Raw genomic sequence first — 19,616 nt, 5'->3', positions numbered from 1 at the left:
GGCTTTGCAGTCTGAACGTCTGGGTGGGCAGGGATGAAGGCCAGAGGTCTCTGGCCTCTGTCATATTCGGGGAGCAGGAGCTTAAAGCCATTGGTTGCATCTGATTGTGGGGGGCCCATAACTCCAACAGGTTTAACCCCACCTCTGCCTTTGGCTCTGCAGGGACAGGAAGGCACTGACCCAGCAGCAAGTGTGCCTCAGTCAGGGGCTGGGGCAGTTCCCCAGACCCATCTCTCCTGCAGGCTGCAGCCGACAGTGCTCCCCCTTTGTCTCCTCCCACCCAGACAGCTTCCCTCCAGTAACCCGCACTGGGATCTTTCTCTGTCTAGCTAGCTCCTTCCTCCTCGCCTCCTAGCCAGTCCCTGATGTGCAGTGAGGGTGCCAGTGCCTCTGCCTCCTACCCAAGGATGCTCAGACACTCTCCAGATGAGTTATCTGGGGTGAAGGAAAGCACCTTCCCAGCTGATCTTGGCCTCCAGGCCCTGTGGCTGAATGTGACCCAGTGTATGGGGGGGAGGGGAGGGCAGGTAGACAGGCAGGGTGGGAAAGGACAGGATCATCTATCTTGTTGCTAGATCATTCTGGGTCCAGCCTCATTCACAATTGATCACACATGAATTAAAAACACTCCGTCCAGCATTGGGTGTCAGAACCCCTTGTGAAGGGGTGAAAGTTTTGCAGAACCAGGAGTGAGGAAAAGAGAGGTGATTGGCTGGATGGGGTGTCAATCACCCAGAGAAACAGGGGCGGGACTTCCCTTCCCTGCAAAGGGTTCTGGGTGAGGAAGCCCTCTATAAAACTGGCAACTGCAAGCCAGCTCTTTATGGCTGCTGGAGGAAGAGTCACCTAGAGGAGCCTAGCTCTGCTTGATTGACAGTATTAAAGGTATTCATTGCTGTTAGTGGCTTTTATTTAAAGTAAGTCTTGGTATTGTTTGCTCAAACTTTTCTGAGCTGGGTCTTGTTGCTCTGTTGGGCAGTTTTGTGGCTCCGCTGAGCCACACCCCTCTTCCTCTTCCTCCTTGCTCTTCCTTTTCCTCAGAGTAGCTGAGTGCCAACCTGCCCTTCTGCCTAGCAAACACTTTCCTCTACTCCCAGGAGATGCCTGCATCTTTCTGGTGCAAAGTGTACCCAACAGGCTGGGAACTCTTACCCTAAAAGAAATGAGCCTTTTGGGGTCCCCTGGACTTGGACTGCTAATGAGGGCTGGGGGGCATTGTGGACACTCTAACCTTGGTTATTGTCATTTCCATGGAGGTAGGAGCTACAGGATCTGATCAGTGCAGCATGGTCTCCGTGGCATGCAGGATGCAAATTGTTGCCCACTGTTTGAGCTCATGGTGTTCCTAACTCTTGTAACTTCATCACATCTCATGGGATTTGGTGTTTTTTCTTAAAGCCCTGACTCCTGGAGTCATGATATTATGTGAGAATCTGATTTGTTTTTTTAGAGGGAAGTTTCTAGTGTGCCTGGTAGCAGAGACTAGCCTGAAAACCTGGCCCCTATAGGCTCACAACCCAGGTGGCAAACAGGCCTCAGCACTCACTATTTTGAATCCCCTGGTTTTTAAAGTAATCTCATGATATTTGGGGACCAGAGTCCTGATTTGTGAAAGCTCAGAGTTGGCGGTGCTACCTGCAGCCAGGGCGTGGAGACCAGAAGCACTAGGTCAGATGGATGGTCTGTGTAGCCAGTATCCTTCCTCCCTGGCTCACACTCTAGAGCAGAGCAATGGCCACACTAGGCTGCTTTAGTGCTGTGAGATAATGGTCTGTCTAGTTCAGCCGCTAATGCTGGAGGCTTCAGAGAAGGATGCAGTCCCCCTGCTGCACCCATGGCTATTACCTTCTGATTTATGGTACAATGCACCCTTTGTCCCCCCCTTGTCCCTATATCGGGGGGAGGTGTCACTTCAGTGCCAGGCCTATGGCCCACTCCTCTGGAACCCAAAGCTGTGGGTGTCCTGGGATCCAAGTGCTCTCCGTCTTGGCTTCCCTGTCGCGTAGGGAGACAGCAAGTTCCCATGTGAGCAGCTGACTCCTGGCCAGCCCTGCTCTCCAAATATTTATATATCCTATTACTGTTTACATACAAGCCTGTTCTTCAGAGGTGTCTCCTTCCCCCACCCACTCCTGTCCCAGAGCAGTGATAGGCTCCTGTTACCGCTTGATTAGCTTAGAGAATAGTCCCGCTTTGAAGGAAGTAACCCAGCCTACCACACATGGCAGCCTAGCCATGGAGAGACAAGGGACAAGAAGAGGTTCCTAAGTGATTCTTGAGTGTGGGCACAATAGGAGCTGCCGGTGTTACCAGAGCACCTAGCTGATGGATAGAGGGGGCAAGGGAATCAGGGGCTGGCTGCACTGTGCACGGCTGACTGTGGGGCTGCGGGGGAGGATATTGTCTGGGAAGGCCCTGGGGCTCTGCTTTTTGGGGGGGACTTTAGCCTCTGGGTATAGCTGAGGTCTGGGAGTGTGAGTGTAATGTACCCCCAGGGGTGTGGGGATGGGGGACAGACAGCTGTCTCAGTAGCACTGGACACAGGGTGTGTCTGCCAGACTCTAGAAGGGGGTTAATATACCTTCACCTTGTCGGAACCACTCTTCAGCTGGGCATTGCTCCATGAGGTACAATCCCTACCACGCTGCCCTGGAGGTGCCTGCTGGAACACCAAGCGTGGCATGTCGGGTGCTGGGCTCTTTTGACTGTTTGGCCATAAGTGTCCCTTTGGAGGCTGAGCACACGGAATCTGGTGCCAATGCCATGGTCCCCCCGGGAGTTGATGGTAGAGCCAGAATGAACCCAGCTGCCCTGAATCCTGGTGCAATGCCTCAAGCACAAAGCCATCCTCCTTCCCAGGGCGGCGGGTGCACTGCTTGGGATTTCTTCCTGGGTACGTGGGAAGAATCCTGACTTGGCTGCTACTGAAACCTAGCACAGCATGGTTAGAGACACAACTGTCCCCTGGATGGGTGTGAACCACAGCTCCCATCAAGTCAGCCGACCAAGGGCATTTGGGCATCTGTCTTCCTGCTGACGGGCAGAAGCCTGCTGAGTTCACATCAGGTCTGGCAGCGTCAGTGGCTGGAGCAGGGCTAGGAAGATGAGCCCGGCGGCGGTGGTGTCCAGCAGGACAAGCTGCAGGGTTCTGGGGTGCTCAGAGTCCTGTGCAAGTGAGGTGGGAACTGGCTGTGATTTTAAAACAGGAGGTGGGGTCACAGGCTGCAGGGGTGAGTCTGGGAGGGAAGAGGCTTGAAACTGTCAGACAGGGGATGTGACACCCCCTGGCACAGGGTGCCTTGACTTTCAGTGAGGTTAAGTTGTGAGGGAAGGAGCCAGGGATCCTCAGTGAAAGCAGATCTTTGGGATCCCCCTATGTACTTGCAAAGTAATGCTTTCCTTTGTCAGACACCCTTTCGCCTCTTCCCTGTCTGTTACGCCTTTGGTGCCTGAGCCACCAGTGTGCTACGGTGGTCCCATTATATCACTCTGGTACAAGAAACGGGCTGTGAAGCCAGCAGATCTGGCCACTGGGACACACCCATTGGCACAGGGGGATTCTCTGGATGGCACAGGGCTGACCAGTGGCTATATAGCCCCTTCCCTATTAGTGCCCTGAGTTTATGGGGCATCAGGGCTGTGGCTGGTGAAAAGAGGGTTTTTCTGCATTTGGTGATTCTTAGCTGCTGGACTGGTCCCTTTGGGCCATAGGGAGCTGCGTCTAAATTAGAGCTGCCCTGAGGCTGCTCTGACTTATGCTGGAGATCAGCTCTGAAACACAGTAACTGCAAAGGTGTGTCCAAAGTGACCCAGCCTCTCTGTACCTGCTATGAATGGACTGTGGTGGAAATGCCAGTCGGGCCCTTGGCTTCCTGGGTTTCTGCATCATTGCTTTTTCCCCAACGTGCCATGCAGCGGCGCTGTGCAGCCTGCCTGCCTGTGGCCTCTCTAGGATTACACCCCCCCCCCCTTTGGATGGGGAGGAACCCAATGGTCAAATGGCTAGGAACATCAATGTCAGATCCTCTAGCAAACCTTTCCCCTCCCTGTGGGTTCTCAACTTCCAGCCTCGCCTTCAGATACTCGGTGACTCAGATATGAAAACTTAAATGCAGAGCTCCTCCTAAATCTAGAGGGAGGGACTAGATTGTTTTCTTTTCCTTCCAGTGCATTACACAAGGGCTTTATAGATCCTAGTTAATAATCTTCTCTGCAAATACTCCTTTCCTCTGTCAGACAGAAATTGTCCACCCTCTTCCTGTATTTAGGGCTATGCCCAGGTTTCTCTCTGCCACTGTATGCAGAGTAGAGCCAGTCAGTCTTTCCATCAAAATTCAGTTTTGGTGGAAAAACCCAATCTGGTTCTTCATGGAAAACATTTGAAAATGGTTCAGTTTCATATTTTGGTCAAAACCCCCAGAGAAATTGTAGAGGGGAAACATCTATTTAAAAGAGTTCTTCAAAATTTCCTACAAAAAATACCTGGCATTTTTCAATCTGCTCTCCAAATTCCCCTCCCTTAGACAAATGCATCCAGGTTGGAGTTGAGCAATAAGTTACCCTGGGCTGGGTGGGAAAGGCAAAGCTGACCGAACTTACTGCGTAGCATGACTCTCCCGAAGACCGTGTGGTCTCTATCCAGCGTGCTGCAGTTCCAGCGGTGGTGCCGGAACTGATGTTGGCATTCCCGGATCCACTCTTTGGCCCCCTCCCCGACGGACTGCATGATATCAGGGTACCTCTGGCAGAGTTGCCGTTGCTTGTTGACTAATCCAGGGATGTTATCGCAGATCACCCTTGCCCCCAGTGCCCCGATGTACCTGTAGAAAGAGAAAATACACTGTGAAAAATCAGCACAGTGCAGGCACTTGATTGTGTTCAGGGACGGGGGTCCAGTGGGGTAGAGCAGGGGGGACTGGGAGTCAGGACTCCTGGGTTCTATTCTAAGCTTTGGGAGGGGAATGAGGTCTGGTGTTAAAAACCAGGAATCTGGACTCTTGCTTTAGCTCTGGCCCTGGGGGAGGGATCTACTGGCAAAGGGTTGGGGCAGGACTGGCAGTCAGGTCTCCTTGCAATGGGTGGGGGGAGGGATAGCTCAGTGGTTTGAGCATTGGCCTGCTAAACCCAGGGTTGTGAGTTCAATCCTTGAGGGGGACACTTAGGGATCTGGGGCAAAATCAGTACTTGGTCCTGCTAGTGAAGGCACGGGGCTGGACTTGATGACCTTTCAAGGTCCCTTCTAGTTCTAGGAGATAGGATATCTCCATTAATAATAAAATAAATAATAATTCACTCTGTATGATCTTGCTCACACCATGGTAAGCCTGGTATGCCCCATTCCTCTCCCTCTTCTGCTGAGTCTTGGATTACGCCACTGGGCAGGCAACCTGCTGCTTCAGCCTCCCCATCCTTCCTCTCCTCCCCGCATGCTAGAAGCCATTGTGGGAGGGACTGTGCTGCCTCCTATTGGTGAAGCTGATCTAGTCGCTTGACTTATGACTGCTTTGGGAGAACATTGTCTGGGGGCTAACCCTGGTTTTCCCCATGAGCAGGATGGCACGAAGTAATCATGACAGGGAGGGTGGGTGGAATATGCTTCTGCAGCAAGGTGTGGGTGGGAGCACAAAGGTGGTGATTTCCCCCCCAATTTCACATCTCTGCTGCACACTTGCCATTCTTCCTACCTGGCTGCTTATTAACTTTTGCCCTTTAAGAGTGGTGCACTCGACGCAGAAGGGATTCAATCTTTATTTCCAATGGCGTGAGCTTAGCCCTGCTGTCTGATGCCAGGATGGGGAAAATCGCCTACAAGGATCTGTGCGTGTTGCTGGCAAGCAGACCCTCCTCCTTGGGAGGCAGTGCTCTGCTCATTGTACTTCACGGGGAGACCTGGAGCGCTCTGCTCGGATTTGAATCTGATTCCCAGTGCTGTGATTAAACCAGACTGGCAGGGTGTAGGAGATGTTGCAGCACTGAGCCCTCAGGGACTTTGTGTCTAACAAAATAACCCTGAGCTGCACCAAGCCCAGAATGGGAGGAGGGGAGCTGTGTGCTCGGCCTGAATTATTGCTGTAGGAAGCAAAGAAACCCGTGGAGCAGGTTCCCCTTCTGAGATGCTGCAATCAGGTGCGCGAGGGAGGCAGTCGCTTTCAAAAGTGACATTTGTCTGCTAAAGCCTGGTGAACTTTCAGCTCAGGGGATAAGTTACTGCGGTGGCAGCTGATGCAACAGGCTGATATGCAAAACCCTCTAGCCCTGCCTGTCCCTCCTGCCACATGAATCCAGCTCTGCTGGCAGCAGCAGGGTTTGATCAAAAAGCTTTCCAGCTCAGAGCAGTGGGGCGAATGCACGAACCAGCATGGCCAGGACTTGATTATTACCATTAGTTCATTTCTACTCTGCAGCCCCTTGGGAGCCTAATCGAGGAACAGGCCCTCTTGTGCTAGGTGCAGTATAGACAAGCTAGAAAGGTGACAGTCCCTGCCCCAGAGATCGTGACCCACGGGGCTGACTGGAAGCAACAGCTGGATGAAACAGACCTGTAGCACAGCAGCGGTGGGCTGGGAGGCAGTGACATCAGAGCAAACAGCATTCAGAGGTCTCAGCTGGCCCCGTGGAATAGGGTTAGAAGCCCTGCAGTGTATTTTGGGGGTAACAGCGACCCTGGGCTCTAGAGATCCCCAATTTTTGCCCTAGTCTTTTTGTGACACATTAAGGGGGTGGAGGGATCTGCCCTCAATATTTACTAGCAGTCTCTCCCCCTTTTTTCCTGCCTATGGAAGCACATCCAGAAATCAGCAGGGCAGCCTAGCCCCCTACTGCCAGTCAATAGATCAAGATCAGTGGGTAAGGACCCCCAAAAAAGCATTAAAATTGCTTTGCCTGCTCAGACTCTGGTCCATCTAGACCAGTCTCCTCTGCCTGGGGCCAGAATCAGCTGCCTCAGAGGAAGGGGAAAGAATCCTGCACTAGCAGTGATGGGATAACCTGCCCCTGGGAATGTCTCTTCCCCTCACCCCTCAATTAGCTAGAGGCTGACGCCCATCCCAAAGCAGGGGTGTGTTTATCCCTTCCAAAACACTTAGGTTTTTAAACCCTTACTGCTGCTGTTTTCCATCCACTGGCATCCCAGGCTTGTTTGTAGCGGCAAACATGCCTTAGGCATGGTGTGCCCTGTACTGGTCTGCTCAACTCCCCCGTCAGAACCAGACTTCTCTGCTGACTCTAAAGCAACACCGATAACGGAGTTGGGTGTAGCATTTTCCAAATCCATCCAAAAGCCCTGCCTAGGTCCCTTGCTTACCCCAGCCAGAAAGCAACGGAGCCTTTGTGCTCGGGAATGGGCTTTGTCACATACCGCTGAGCTTAATTGCTGGCTGGAAGAGGAGAGCTTGGGGTGAGAGTCAGGTTTTTTTTTCAAGCCCCTAGACTGGAAATAAGACCCTCCCTTTCATAATAATAAAAGCAATAAATGTGGGCAATATTTCACTGTCTCTGGCTGTGCTCTATATCCGTCTCGGAGATAGCTGGCAGCCCCAAGAAAGCCCTGTGACTACAGAGGGAGGAAAGGCTTCCCCTCCCACCACCACCTTTTTAAAATATTTTGTTTAAATGCTGGCAGAAGCACAAGGTCATCTCAGGCTGGAGCTGTGGATAATACACTTGGCTCCCCATGGCTTTGCAAGCCAGGGTTGTGCTGGCCGAGGCACATGATTCTCGCAAGCCTGCTCATCAACCTTTCATCGGGCAGCAGCAGGGCCGGGGAGGTGGGGGGAGCCGTGAGAGCCAACAGCAGCTCATCCAGTGATAGCTACCAGGGGATGGAGGCCAGTAACCGCCCCTTGTGCTTTGCTCTAAAGGGAGGATGGGGTGTCACGGCTGCATGGGGTTGCATGCTGGGTTCAGTTCAGCCTGCTCTGGGAGTGTTCCACCAAGAGCAGGGGCACACAGAGGAAGTGGGTTCTCCCCCACACACCTTTACTCAGCAGGAGAGGGCGCTGCTGGAAACTCAGAGCTGAGTGGTGTGTGCTCTGCTCAGGTGCCCATCTGCAGGCTGGCCTGTTGCTGCTGATAGACCTTTATGGCTTAAAGATTTTCTGTGTGCTGCTGGCATGGGCCGGAGCCCAGTGGCAAGAAGCCATCGCATGGCTGTGCAGCTGCATACGGCAGGGCTGGCTGGCTCCCCAAAGCCAGGGCAGAGCTCTCTGCTCCCTAAGCCCCTTGTTCCCCAGTACATCAAAGGAAACGGAGGCTCCTCCCCAAAGCAGGGAAATGGGGCAGGAGGAAGATGGTGAGTCTGGCTCACCACAGCGCCTGCTAGCTCAGCCTGGCTTGGCTCTGGGGTGAGTTGGGAGAGCTGCTGCCTATGGGCTAAGAACTGCTGTTTGACCCTGGGCTGCTCTGATGGCTGGGAGGGGTCTGCTAAGGGGCTGAACTGCTGTCTTGGAACTGAGAGGTTCTTCCCGCTTCTGGGCTGCAGCGGGGGGTTGCTCTGTTGGATGATGTGATCAGTGTGGGCTGCTGGGCGCTCTGAGAGGAGTAATACATGTGTCCCCAAGAGAGATGAGGAAGGATGGAGAGGTCAGACCTGGAGTCACCATCTTAGCTTCTCCGGGACCAGTGACCATGGCTGAGGCCAGGGCTGGAGTCTCAAGAAGCAGACCGGGGGGTTGAGTGCAGCAATCTGAGAACAGATGCTCCGTCTCCAGGGGCCTGGGAAGAGGTGCCCGGAGAGGGAGGCATTACTAAGCAAGGCCTGAGAACTTGGCCAAAGCATGAAGGGCTCTGGAAAGCGCCCCAGGGCCTGGTCTCTCCCCACTCGCACCAGTCTAAGCTGGCAATGGCTCCGCTGATGTCCCCAGAGTGGTGCAGGTTGAAGCGGGTGTAAGCAAAAGGTGAATGGGGGCTGCTGGCTTGACAAAGACGACACCGTGAGCTGACAAAGGAGATGCTTTCATAGCAGGAAGCCCTATTGCTAATGGCGACTGACTAACTTATCCCCACAGGAAGCTTTGGTCACGTAGAATCCTCTGAACAAGATAAACACCAGGCACTCCCTTTCTCATGCTGTGAGCTAATTTCTGCTCTCCTCAGCTCTGCTGCCAAATAGCCAGATCACAGCAGATATTATTGGAAGGAGAAAGTGGGATGAGAGAACAGAGTAGGGTCACTGATTCCTTCATTTTTCCATGATGCACCTTGCCAGCATATCTGGCTCCCAGAGCTCCCTTTCCATGCTGTGTGCGAGAGCTATTTGCAGCTGTCTGCAATCTGGAAGAAAGGCAATGGTTTGATTTTTCTTTAGCGTTAGTGGCTTGATTCTTTGCTGTCCTGCACCTCATGGTCATTTACACCTGTGTGAATGCTACACAAGGAAGAGGTTGGGTTTGGTTGGGTTTTTTGATGCACCTAATTTGCCCAGGGGCCAGTGACTACACATGGTGCCGGGGTAATGGAGAATCAAGCCCTGTACTCCAATGGCACTATGTGAAATTCTGTGACTTTGAAGTTTTTGGGTTTGGTCCATTTCAGAATGGAAATTCTTCAAAATTTCCCAGAAAACAATTGCTGGGGTGTCTGGGGGTGGGGGGGTTGGTTTTGGGCTGAGAAAAATCAAAATGTTTGTTCCACTCATAACTCCATTATTAAAAAATGGAACCAAGTCATTTTGAAACAGAAAACTGAAGCCTTCCTGTCTGAGAAGGTGGAGATGGGCCACTGATCTTACCAAAATGCTCTGTTCTGTTTGTAAATGAGAATTTAGTCAGACTCCTTTCCCTGCCGTGTTTCGCTAAATCTGTGTTTCTGATGGACCCCTTGGCCCCCAATGAGCCGTCAGCCAGCTCGACTTGCAGTCGCCTCTAGACAGCCATGGAATTGGGGGTGGGGGTGGAAGGCAAAGGGAGGGAAGTAGAATGGCCCCAGCAAGTGGAGATGGCCCAGGCAGACTGTCCTGGCATGAGTCCCTTTGAATGGGGAAAGGAGGTGAGGAGGAGCGAGGGGGCTGGGAGCAGGGAGACATGGCGAAGGGAAGACCAGTGGGTGTGGAGGAGAGATGTCGTCCAAGTGACCGGAGCAGTGTCAGAGGCAATGGGGGGAGCTGATGTCAGGGGTGATGAGGTCCCTCAGCCAGGTGTGAGGCTGAGCAGTTCCTAGCCCCCATGGGAAGAGCCAGGGGGCCAGTGACAAGCCACAGAAGGCAGCAGATGCCAGGGGAGGGAGGCTATTTTAGCTGCTGAATAGTGGCAAGGGAGAGTTGAGAAGGGCATGTAGGAGGCCAGGTGAGAAGTAGGGTGAGCCAGTGGAGAGCTGGGCAGGGGGAGCAAGGGGAATTTAGAAACATTGCCTGTCTGCAAAATGGGCATAAGGATAGCTCTATAGTGACTGGGGGGCAGGCAGTGAGATGGTGTTCAGGGGAGGGGTGGGAGAGGGGAGAGTAGGGTAAATCTTAGTATGGTTATTCCTGCCAGTGTCTATTCTATCCCCAGGGACAGTGGAAAGAGAGCACAGCTATACCCAGACTTGCAGGCAGACTTGGGATGTTGCTCTTTTCCATGAGTTTTGCTAAATAAGAGACACTTTGTGTAATGTTAAGTCTGTGACTCCAGTGAATGCGTGTAGTTTGACATGCTCATAAAGTCTCATGTCCCCCTCTAGTGGCTTGTTGCATGGAGGATAAGAGCCTGACTGCTGCCAGCTAAAGGAGTTACTTGATTAGCTCAAGTAGAGGTCAGGGTTGATGCTGTGTGTGTGCATCACCTGGCAATGACACGTCGCTACTTTGTCCTCAATGCTACTCTTTACAAATAGCACCCAGGAGACCCGTTAGAGCAGCAGCCGAACCTGCCATTTCTACAGAGCTCAGATCCCACAGCTGCCAGGAGATGGCTGTGAACCTCAAGGAGGATCATGGGAGATGCCAGGCTAATGTTGATTCCTACTCTCAGAGCTTCCACCTTCTGTTTTGTTACTCTTCCCTTCAGGAGCAGTTGGATAACACACTTTGAGAGCATTGGCAATCTGAGTGCTGACTATAGAGTTGAGGTTGCTCTACACACAGGCAAGTGGCTTTGAGAGCCAGAGATGTCAAGGAGGTAAAGTGGTTCTGACCTCCTGCTACTATTTTTTTCCCCCCCATGGGTAAATTTGTCTTACAAGCAAATCCAAATATACAGTTAACGTGGGCTCTTTCTCAATTGCTTCTGAGTGCAGGCTCCTCCAGTGCGGAGGGAGAACAGAAGAGAACTGTCACATGTTGGCTTCCAGTTGTTTTTCTCGTTCTAAGAATCTGCTGACTTCTATCCTTATAAACAAGGAGAACCCTAAATTGCTTCTAAGATAAACACACAAACTGGAGGCAGACGCATCTGTTTACTCAACAGTACAAGTTTCCTTTTAACCCCCTACCAGCGGGTGTTCCTGTGTAGTGCGCACTCTAGTTCTTGAAAAATTCCCATGGGGGCTCATGTTCTCAGAAGGCTGCTGGCACTAGGTTGGGTCATCCAAGAGAGATTTGAATCCTGCGTCACATCCCTGCTCTTCTACTGCTCTGGCTATGAAATAAGGTCTGCAGGGCTGTGGGCTTTCCTACCCTCATCACTTCTCCTGAGGTTCTACATTCAATTCCGCTATGGATTAAGGGAGGAAAGACCTGTGTATTGCATGCAGGAATGGCTGTTGCACAGTGGATAAAGGCTGTGCCTGTGTCTACGCCATGGAGTCTACATAGCCGTGTCTAGACCCACATATGTAGTGTTAGATGGAGCCTACACAGATGAAAGAGGTTTTCTGGGAGATGCAGCTCCCTGAATAAAGTTAGCTACAGTGATGGAAGCATTCTTCTGCCAGCCTAGCTGTTTCTACACTGGGGGTTAGGTCAACATAGCTATGTCAGTGTGGTGTGGGTTATTTCACACCTCTGATGTAGTTATGTTAACCTAACTCTTAAGTGTAGACCGAGCCTCTGTCACTCGTCTGCTGGGACCACAGTCCCTGGTTCCTCTTCCACCTCCATGTCATAAGGGGATTTTGTTCTTCAACAGTAATCTCTTGCAGACTTTCAGCATGCAGATAAGTTTTTAAAAATCCCTCTGCCTTGCTTCTACCCCCAGCTCTGTACAGGGCCGATGCAAGGAAGTTTCACGCCCTAGGTGAAACTTCCACCATGCGCCCCCCCCAGCTTTGCACCCCCCCACGGCAGCTCCCCACCCCAGCTCACCTCTGCTCCGCCTCCTCCCCAAGCACGCTGCCCCCACTCTAATTCTCCTCCCCTCCCAGGCTTGCAGCGCCAAACAGCTGATTCCCGCTGGGAGGTGGGAGAAGTGGAGCGGTGACCGCACACTCGGGGAGGGGGCGTAGGAACGATGTTAAAAAATAAATAAATAAATTGGGGGCACCACTTTTTGGTGCCCCCAAATCTTGGCACCCTAAGCAACTGCCTAGTTTGCCTAAATGGTAGCACCGGCCCTGGCTCTGTAACAAGCAGCACCCTGAAAGCACTAGGGTGACACCAAGCGGCAGAGAGGAATTGGCTTATGGCTTCCTTCTCCAGCAAGATGCTTTCCTGTTGCATACCTCCACAATCTGCCGTGACCAGTCCCCAGGCTGACTGGAATGTTCTGGGAGCTGTGGCTGTGATGTGGGAGAAGGTTTGACACCCATCTTTCCACTTATTGGCTAGGCGGTCGTTTTCTCACTACTTCCTGCTGTTTCTCCTGCCCCGTTGTCATTGAATTTCGTGAACTGAGCTTCGCTCCAGGACAGAACTTGTCCCTGTGATCCTCTGATCCTTGCTTCTAACATGGAACAAACTTGCCCTGCCGCCTGGATTGCTGCAGTGACCGAGTTGTGGTTTTGGGGGGTGCTGGGGAGGTCAGTACAGACAGCACACTTGAATACAGGATTTAGAACAGGTTATAAGCTGTCCCCAACCCTGACCATGCACTTTGAGCTCCCAGTGCATACACACCCCAAAGGACTTGGCAAACACCCCATCAGCTCTTCTACCAGCTATCTATGGCTCCATCCTGCCCCTTCTCTTTTGCATCGGAGGCTGCAGCCAGCTCTTAAGGCTGTGCTGCATGTGAGACTACCAAGCCCCAGTCAAGGGAACAGCTGACACATTTATAGACCAGGCTCAGGTAAACTTCCTGTTTAAATGCCACAACTTCTCTGGCCTGAATTAGAAATGAATCATTCTGTGCTCGGCGTTCTTTTGTAACGGGGACCTGGGCAGCCCTTGCTTCTCATTCCGCAAAGGCCATCAGCAATGAGCGCTATGCTCCCCTCAGCTGTACCAGACACGTCCCAGCCTCCCTCTGTAGAGGCTCTCTGCATCTTTGGGTTGAAGTGGCACTTACGGTGCCTAGGCCATGGGGAAGCTGCTGTATACAAGGGATCGGGTTTCAAGCAGACCCAGCACGCTGAGGCCTCAAGCAAATGTACCGAATATTCCAAAGAACTGGGAATAGCTGCTGTGAAATGTATTTAATTTTTGCTACATGAATGGATTTGAAAAGCCTGCACCCATTAACTTGTCTCAGAGATATCTAGCAATAGGCCTGTGGCCAGGAGGGATATGAGACCATGGTAAAGAATCACCAGAGAAACCTTTTCATTCTAGCAATGAATAAGGAACTTGGTAGCAATTGGGAGAATTGACAACCCTTCCTCTGCGGTAGTGCAGAATCTTTCCCCGCCTACCCCAGCAATGGCTTTGTGCTATAGGCTTACAGGGAATGTGCACAGGGCCAACTCCAGTTTTTTTGCTGCCCCAAGCGGTAAAGGGGAGGGGGGGGGAGAAAAACCCAATTGAGCTGCTGCCAAAGTGCCACCGAAGAGGAAGAGAGGGAGTGAAGGACCCGCGGCCGAAGACCCGGACGTACTGCCCCTTTCTATTGGCCGCCCCAGGCACCTGCTTCCTTCGCTGGTGCCTGGCGCCAGCCCTGAATGTGCAGATAAGTTAGCAAAGTCTGCCTGCTGGCGTTAAAAGAAACCATTCTACAGAACACTGGCAATTTAAGAATCTTCATGCCCCTTCTCCCTCCACTGCTCACTTTCACCTAAGTGAGTGAACTGCTTCTGCATCATGCAGCCTGATTTATAGCCCTGCTTATGTGGACAGCCAACAAGCCTTAAGATGGTCAATTGGGTTTGACCCTAGTTGCTCCCAATTAGATCCATGTCCTACTGCTCCCTAGGAAGGCACCTCCATTATCTGTGTCTGTCTAAAGCCTCCCTAGGAGGAAAGCAGGTGCTACTGCACTAGGGTGTTTATAGCACCAGTGTGCAGCCTTGGAGGAGTCCAGCCCTGGTGTGGTGATGGGGGGGAGGGGGAGAGATCTGCTCGGGGGATGGGGGCACAGACTCAGGTCTGCAAGGCAGGGGCTACTGCCTGGGTTCCATAGGGGACAGGGCCACTCAAAGGGTCAGGAGGGGGGAGAGCTGCCAAGGGAGAAGGGGGAAATCCACTTATTCTCAGCTTAGACATAACCCAGAGGACGTCCCAGCTTTTGCTGTTTAAAAATCAAATCCACTCCCAAAATACCGCTTAGCACTAGGGCCACACTGAAAGCTGCTTGTAGCAATGGCCGGCAAACTCTGTGCCTGCCCCAGCTCAAGCCTGGGAGCACAGGGCTCGTTGGGAGTGAAACAATCAACAAAAAGGCAATCCATTTAATTTTGTTAATTTGTGTGTGTGGTGTAAAAAAACAAACAAAAACCCCAAAACCTAAACTGGGCCACAAGTTTCCTACAGATAACCCCAGCCCCAATGGTCCAGGTAAAAAAGGTAAATTCTCTGCCCCAATGGCCAATTCAGTCTAGTCTGGGAGGACTTCTAGATTCCTCACTAATGCTGAGCTCTTGCGTAGCAGCATTCATGAGCAGTGCTTTCAACCATCTCTGCTTGGTTAGGAAACTCCACCCCATCCTGGCAGAAGCTGAACTGGCCTCAGTTATTCTGGCCTTTTGTTACCTCTGCTGGATTACGGCAATGGTGTACATGGGCATGAGGCCTTCGGCATGTAGGAAGCTCTAACTAGTACAGAACATGGCCTTGTGTCTCCTCAGCGACACAGGCTTCCATGAGCACATCACACCTATCCTCTCCTCTGCCTTCTGATGGAATACTGGATCAAGTTCAAGGTTTGGTCTTTATCGTCAAAATGCTCCATGGCCTGGGCCCAGGAGATAGCAAAGACTATCTAAAGCTCTGGGACAAAGCCCATGGTCAACTACTCCTCTGGGACAGTGGAACTCGCAACAAGGGAGAAACTTGTCACCGTGAAACACAACTTCTTGTGGTCTGGTCCCAGGCTGGGGAATAAAACTCCTCCAGGAGCTATCGCAAACCTCAGCACTCCAAGTGTATTGGCGCATTTCTTTCTCCTTCCCTTCACTAACAAATACAGCAACAGATGTGTGGATATATGACACCCCCTACCAGAGCAAGACACTCCACGGCACATGCTTCTCCCCTTGGAGAGACCAAACAATGTGACAGCTGTTAGGCACCGGGTGTAATGCACTGCTGGAAGGTGCTTAGGTGCTCTGGTGATGGGTATTGCATCCTGACTAGAACAGCCCTGCAGGGGCTCCATCCATCGCTGCCCTCAGCAAAGCAGAGCGTTTCACTGTCTGAAAATAATTAAGTTTGTCCCTTGACACATCAAGGGAAACTTCTGCTTTTCTGGCGCTCTGGTGGAAATGCTTGGGCTCTTTATGGCAATTGTAAAGGGCTTTAATGAAATCAAGGCAGGGCTCTGGGGTGAAAAGAATGGTCATGTTTATGGGACAGGCTGCTAGTTTGAAAGCAAAAATGCTTCCTCTTCCTAGTGTGGTGTGGGGATTGAATCACTGCTAGAATATCAACATGATACTAGCTGCTCCTCCGGAATATCGGAGATTCTCCTTCTCTAACACAAGCCATGTGCTCTGAGCAAGCAGGGAAACTGCCCAGGCCTCCCCGCTACTGACCTCACAACAGTCAAGGTCATTATTCAGGGCTCTGGTAGTGATCTGATGGGAGCGGAGAGCTAGAATAATAGGAACCTCTCTGACTGGCTTTAGGATATACACAGCCTAGTGCTCGATAGCACAGGTTTCCACTGGGGTGGGGGTGGGGAAATGCATTTTTGTCAAATTGAAACATTTTGTGGGAGTGTGGTGATGTCTTTGATTTTAGATGGGAGAAAGTTGAAAGGAATCATTTTGGCTCTTACTTTATTTTGCTAATGTCTGTTTTATAGAGACTTGTATGATAAATATTCATTTAATATTATGAATGCGTTTTACATAACGTTTTGACATTACTGAAGTGAAACATTTATCTCAAATGTTTTTCAACATTTTTCATTATTTCCAAATCATAATATTTTTGCAGTTTGTTTCACAATAAATGTCAAAATGTTGACGGGTCAGGATTTGCTCTGGGAAGGTAATTCCATTTTCCAACCAGCATTATTGCATTCAGGGTTGCACCAGTTCAATGAAAGGGGTTGGTTTTGAACGGTTTTAACTTGGTTTAAATTACTTAAATATGATAAACAAGATTTAAATCAAATTAAGGGTGTCCACATGGATTTGCACTGGTAAAACTAAGCTGGCTTTTAAATTCCTCTGCACCTCTGACTAGCGGCAAGGCCTTAGACCCACTGACTTCAGCTCAGACACAAAGGGTGCAGGGGCTGCCGGCCCCGGCGTGGTCCGAGCCAAGGCAGGAGGTGCTAGCTCTAGTTCTCTGTAGTGCATGGAGAGGTCGTGACTGCAAACTGATGCCAGGATAATATTTGCTCTTCCTGCATCTTCTGTCATCTCAAAGGCTCCCAAGGCATCTTGCAGACTATCCACTACCACCCAAATTGAACATCGCTCAGGACGTACAGTGTGCACCACAGGGCAGAGTCAGGAGGGGATATTTTGACCAAGGAAAGCAGAGTAAATCCGAACTCCTAAAATCCATGTCGGCGCTGATCCAAAGCCTGCTGAAGTCTGTAGGAGACTTTCGATTGACTCCCTTTGGAGCAGGCTCTTAGGGCAAACTGGGCTTTAAGACTTGCTCTGAAAGGTCCAACACGGAATGGTGGAGTGGGTGGTGCCTTCACACTGAAGTACCTGGCACTCAACTTTCCTATACTCCCTTAAGACAGTTTGGAAGCTCTGGATTCCCTCGTACCCCTTCAGTATAGTCACCACTTAGTCACAAGCAGCGGCTTTGGCAGCTGCAGGTAGACTGGATCAAGCAAAGAAATGCTGGCAGCCTTGTCCTGTGGCTCTCTGCAGAGCAGTGTTCACAGGCTCAGAGCTTAACAAGGCTTTCTTAAAAGCAGCCAATCCATTGTTTTTGGCCCATGCATCAGGCACTCTTCCCCCATTCAATACCCTCCTCTGGCTGTTGGATGCCCGTAATATTTCACGCTCCCACCTATTATTACTCAGGCTAGTAGGCCCAGCATCATTTGGAAGAAATGCTAAGCATGTAATTCCTCTGCAGCTAAGCAAGCGGTGCCATCAGAATCTCTTCAATTGAGTTATAACCTCAGTCAAACATGACTCGTGAGCACAGGATGTTTGTCCTAGCTGCTGGGCGAATGGATCAGTGCTGGATTCTTTAAAGGTTTAATTCTGATCTCTGGCACATGGGCTGCTGCCAGCTGTAGATGGGGCAATGTATGAGGGTGTGTTATAGGATCCTATTCTGGAAGGGACAGCACAGTGCCGTCTCTGGCAAGGAGTAAGTGCAGACATGGGGAAGCTTTGCCTTGCTGTGATTTCTTCTGTGGAGGGAAGAGACTGGGGTCTCCGAGCCCTCAACACAGTGCACACAGTGAAGTAGGCCACAAAAATCCACAAGTGACAGGTTGATCCTGAAGCCTCCGAAGTCCTGACAGCTGTGTACCTAGCTTCCAGATTTTGTTCTCATTCTCTGCCTCTTCTCCAAGACTGGCAGTGTTACGATGGTTTTTGTGAAGGCAGCGTTCTGCCCCCTGAGGGGGGAGTGCAAGCACCCACTGGAGTGAAGGGCTCTGAACCCACCTTAGAGGGATCCCTGTACCTTGCAGAATCAGGCCATAGAAAGTGGTCTAGGGCCATGAACTCACTTCATATAGCAGATCCCCAGGCTGCCACTGGGCATCACTTCAGGTGGTGCTGGCCTGGGCTGGAAAAGATTTGCTGGTGTGGAGGGGAAACCTCTGCATCTCCTCTCTGACTTTTCCAGCTCCCCTATGGAATCCCCCTTAGTTCCCAGTTGCTTTGATACCCAGTGCTTCACGTGTGCCACAGTTAGATGAACCTGCAGCAGGGTTCTGAGGTTCTGCATCCACTTAGTTTAAACATGAGCAAGATGGTCAGCCCAGTGGCATTGATTTGCATTAGCTAGTTTAATATTCCATTTATTTCACTCTGTCCCTGTGGTTTCCATTTTCTGTGTGCCACAGACTCGTGCAACTTATCACAGAGAATCATAGACGTGGAGGGCCAATCCTTCTGTGCACTAAACCCCTGGCCTCGCATGGTGCTCCCTGCTCCAGGAAGTGGGTGCTGGTGACTCATTGCGAAGAGCCCCACCTATTGACTCATTACTGAACCAGTGCATTGGTGTGGTGCTAGAGGACACTGGGAGACTGAAGAGATCTGTTAGGTGAGATGTAAAATGGAGATCCCAGTCACTTTTGGTTGCTAAAGAGCCCATGGTGGCTTTTTGCAAAAGCAGGGGGCAAATGCCAAACAGGATGACTATCCCCTGAGCCGGTTTCACATGGATTCTGTGTTCTCTTCCTTTCCTAGTCCTGGCTACTGTGGGTACAGAATTTCTAGCTGACCACAAAGCACTTTAGGATTCATTCATGGAGTCCGAGGCCAGAAGGGACCAGTATGATCAGCTGTCTGACCTCAAGGTGCTATATATGTGCAAGATATTACTTTGTTGTTATAAATCCGTAATATTTTATTAAGCCGTACTGGGAGTGGAGCCATCCTGGCCTGTTAAAATTGTTAACACCTTGGAATGATTAACAGCCCTAATTTCCTTAGAGCCACTGCTCTGTATATTGAAAATGCTGGTCTCACTGCACAGCATTATGCTGTTAAATCTCCCAACCCCATTTAATTTGTGTGGGTTTTTCCATTCTTTGCTCTCTGGTCACTTTTTTTTTTTACATTTCCCCAGCCCTGTGGCTGATTCCTGATCAAACCCTTCATTCCTTGACCTCACAGGCCTAATGTCTGTGGTATCAAATTGTGGATACTACAGAGAATTGTTTCATAAACAAGTGACTAGAAACCACTGATCTCTACTGGATCTGAAGAATCAAAGAGCCTGCCCCCAAGAACTGGCCAATGGCATACTGACACCCCATCTTGGTTATGTGGGAGTATTGCTGTGGTACCTGGAGCCCCAACTGAGCTTGGGGCTCTGTGCTTGGTGTTGTACAAACCCATAGGAAGAGATAATGTCATTCCCAAAGAAGCACAGAGATCAGATGGGCACAGAGGCGAAGGGACTTATCACAGCAGGTCAATGGCTATTCTAGAAAATAGAAGCCCGGTCTCCCGAGTGTTGGGCCAAAGAATGTATTGAAGAGAAGACACAAATGTGGTCTTAGAAAGCAGTAGGG

The 19,616-nt window shown here is 50.9% G+C and overlaps 1 protein-coding gene across 2 annotated transcripts in view; it reads right to left on the bottom strand.

The window, feature by feature from the left end:
• Positions 1-19,616, bottom strand: part of WNT2B (Wnt family member 2B) — a 46,400-nt gene that overhangs the window by 16,391 nt on the left and 10,393 nt on the right. The window contains exon 2 of one of the 2 annotated variants that reach the window (XM_034770601.1): positions 4,591-4,820. In XM_034770601.1, coding sequence (XP_034626492.1) covers positions 4,591-4,820 — 230 coding nt within the window. The remainder of the gene's footprint in view (positions 1-4,590; positions 4,821-19,616) is intronic. The other variant, XM_034770602.1, reaches the window with a different exon arrangement.

This window comes from Trachemys scripta, chromosome 4 (genome assembly GCF_013100865.1).
Source record: "Trachemys scripta elegans isolate TJP31775 chromosome 4, CAS_Tse_1.0, whole genome shotgun sequence".
NCBI classification, from domain to species: domain Eukaryota; kingdom Metazoa; phylum Chordata; order Testudines; family Emydidae; genus Trachemys; species Trachemys scripta.
The sequence above is the reverse complement of the archived record's forward strand: the minus strand, read 5'-3'. Positions and strand labels throughout refer to the sequence as shown.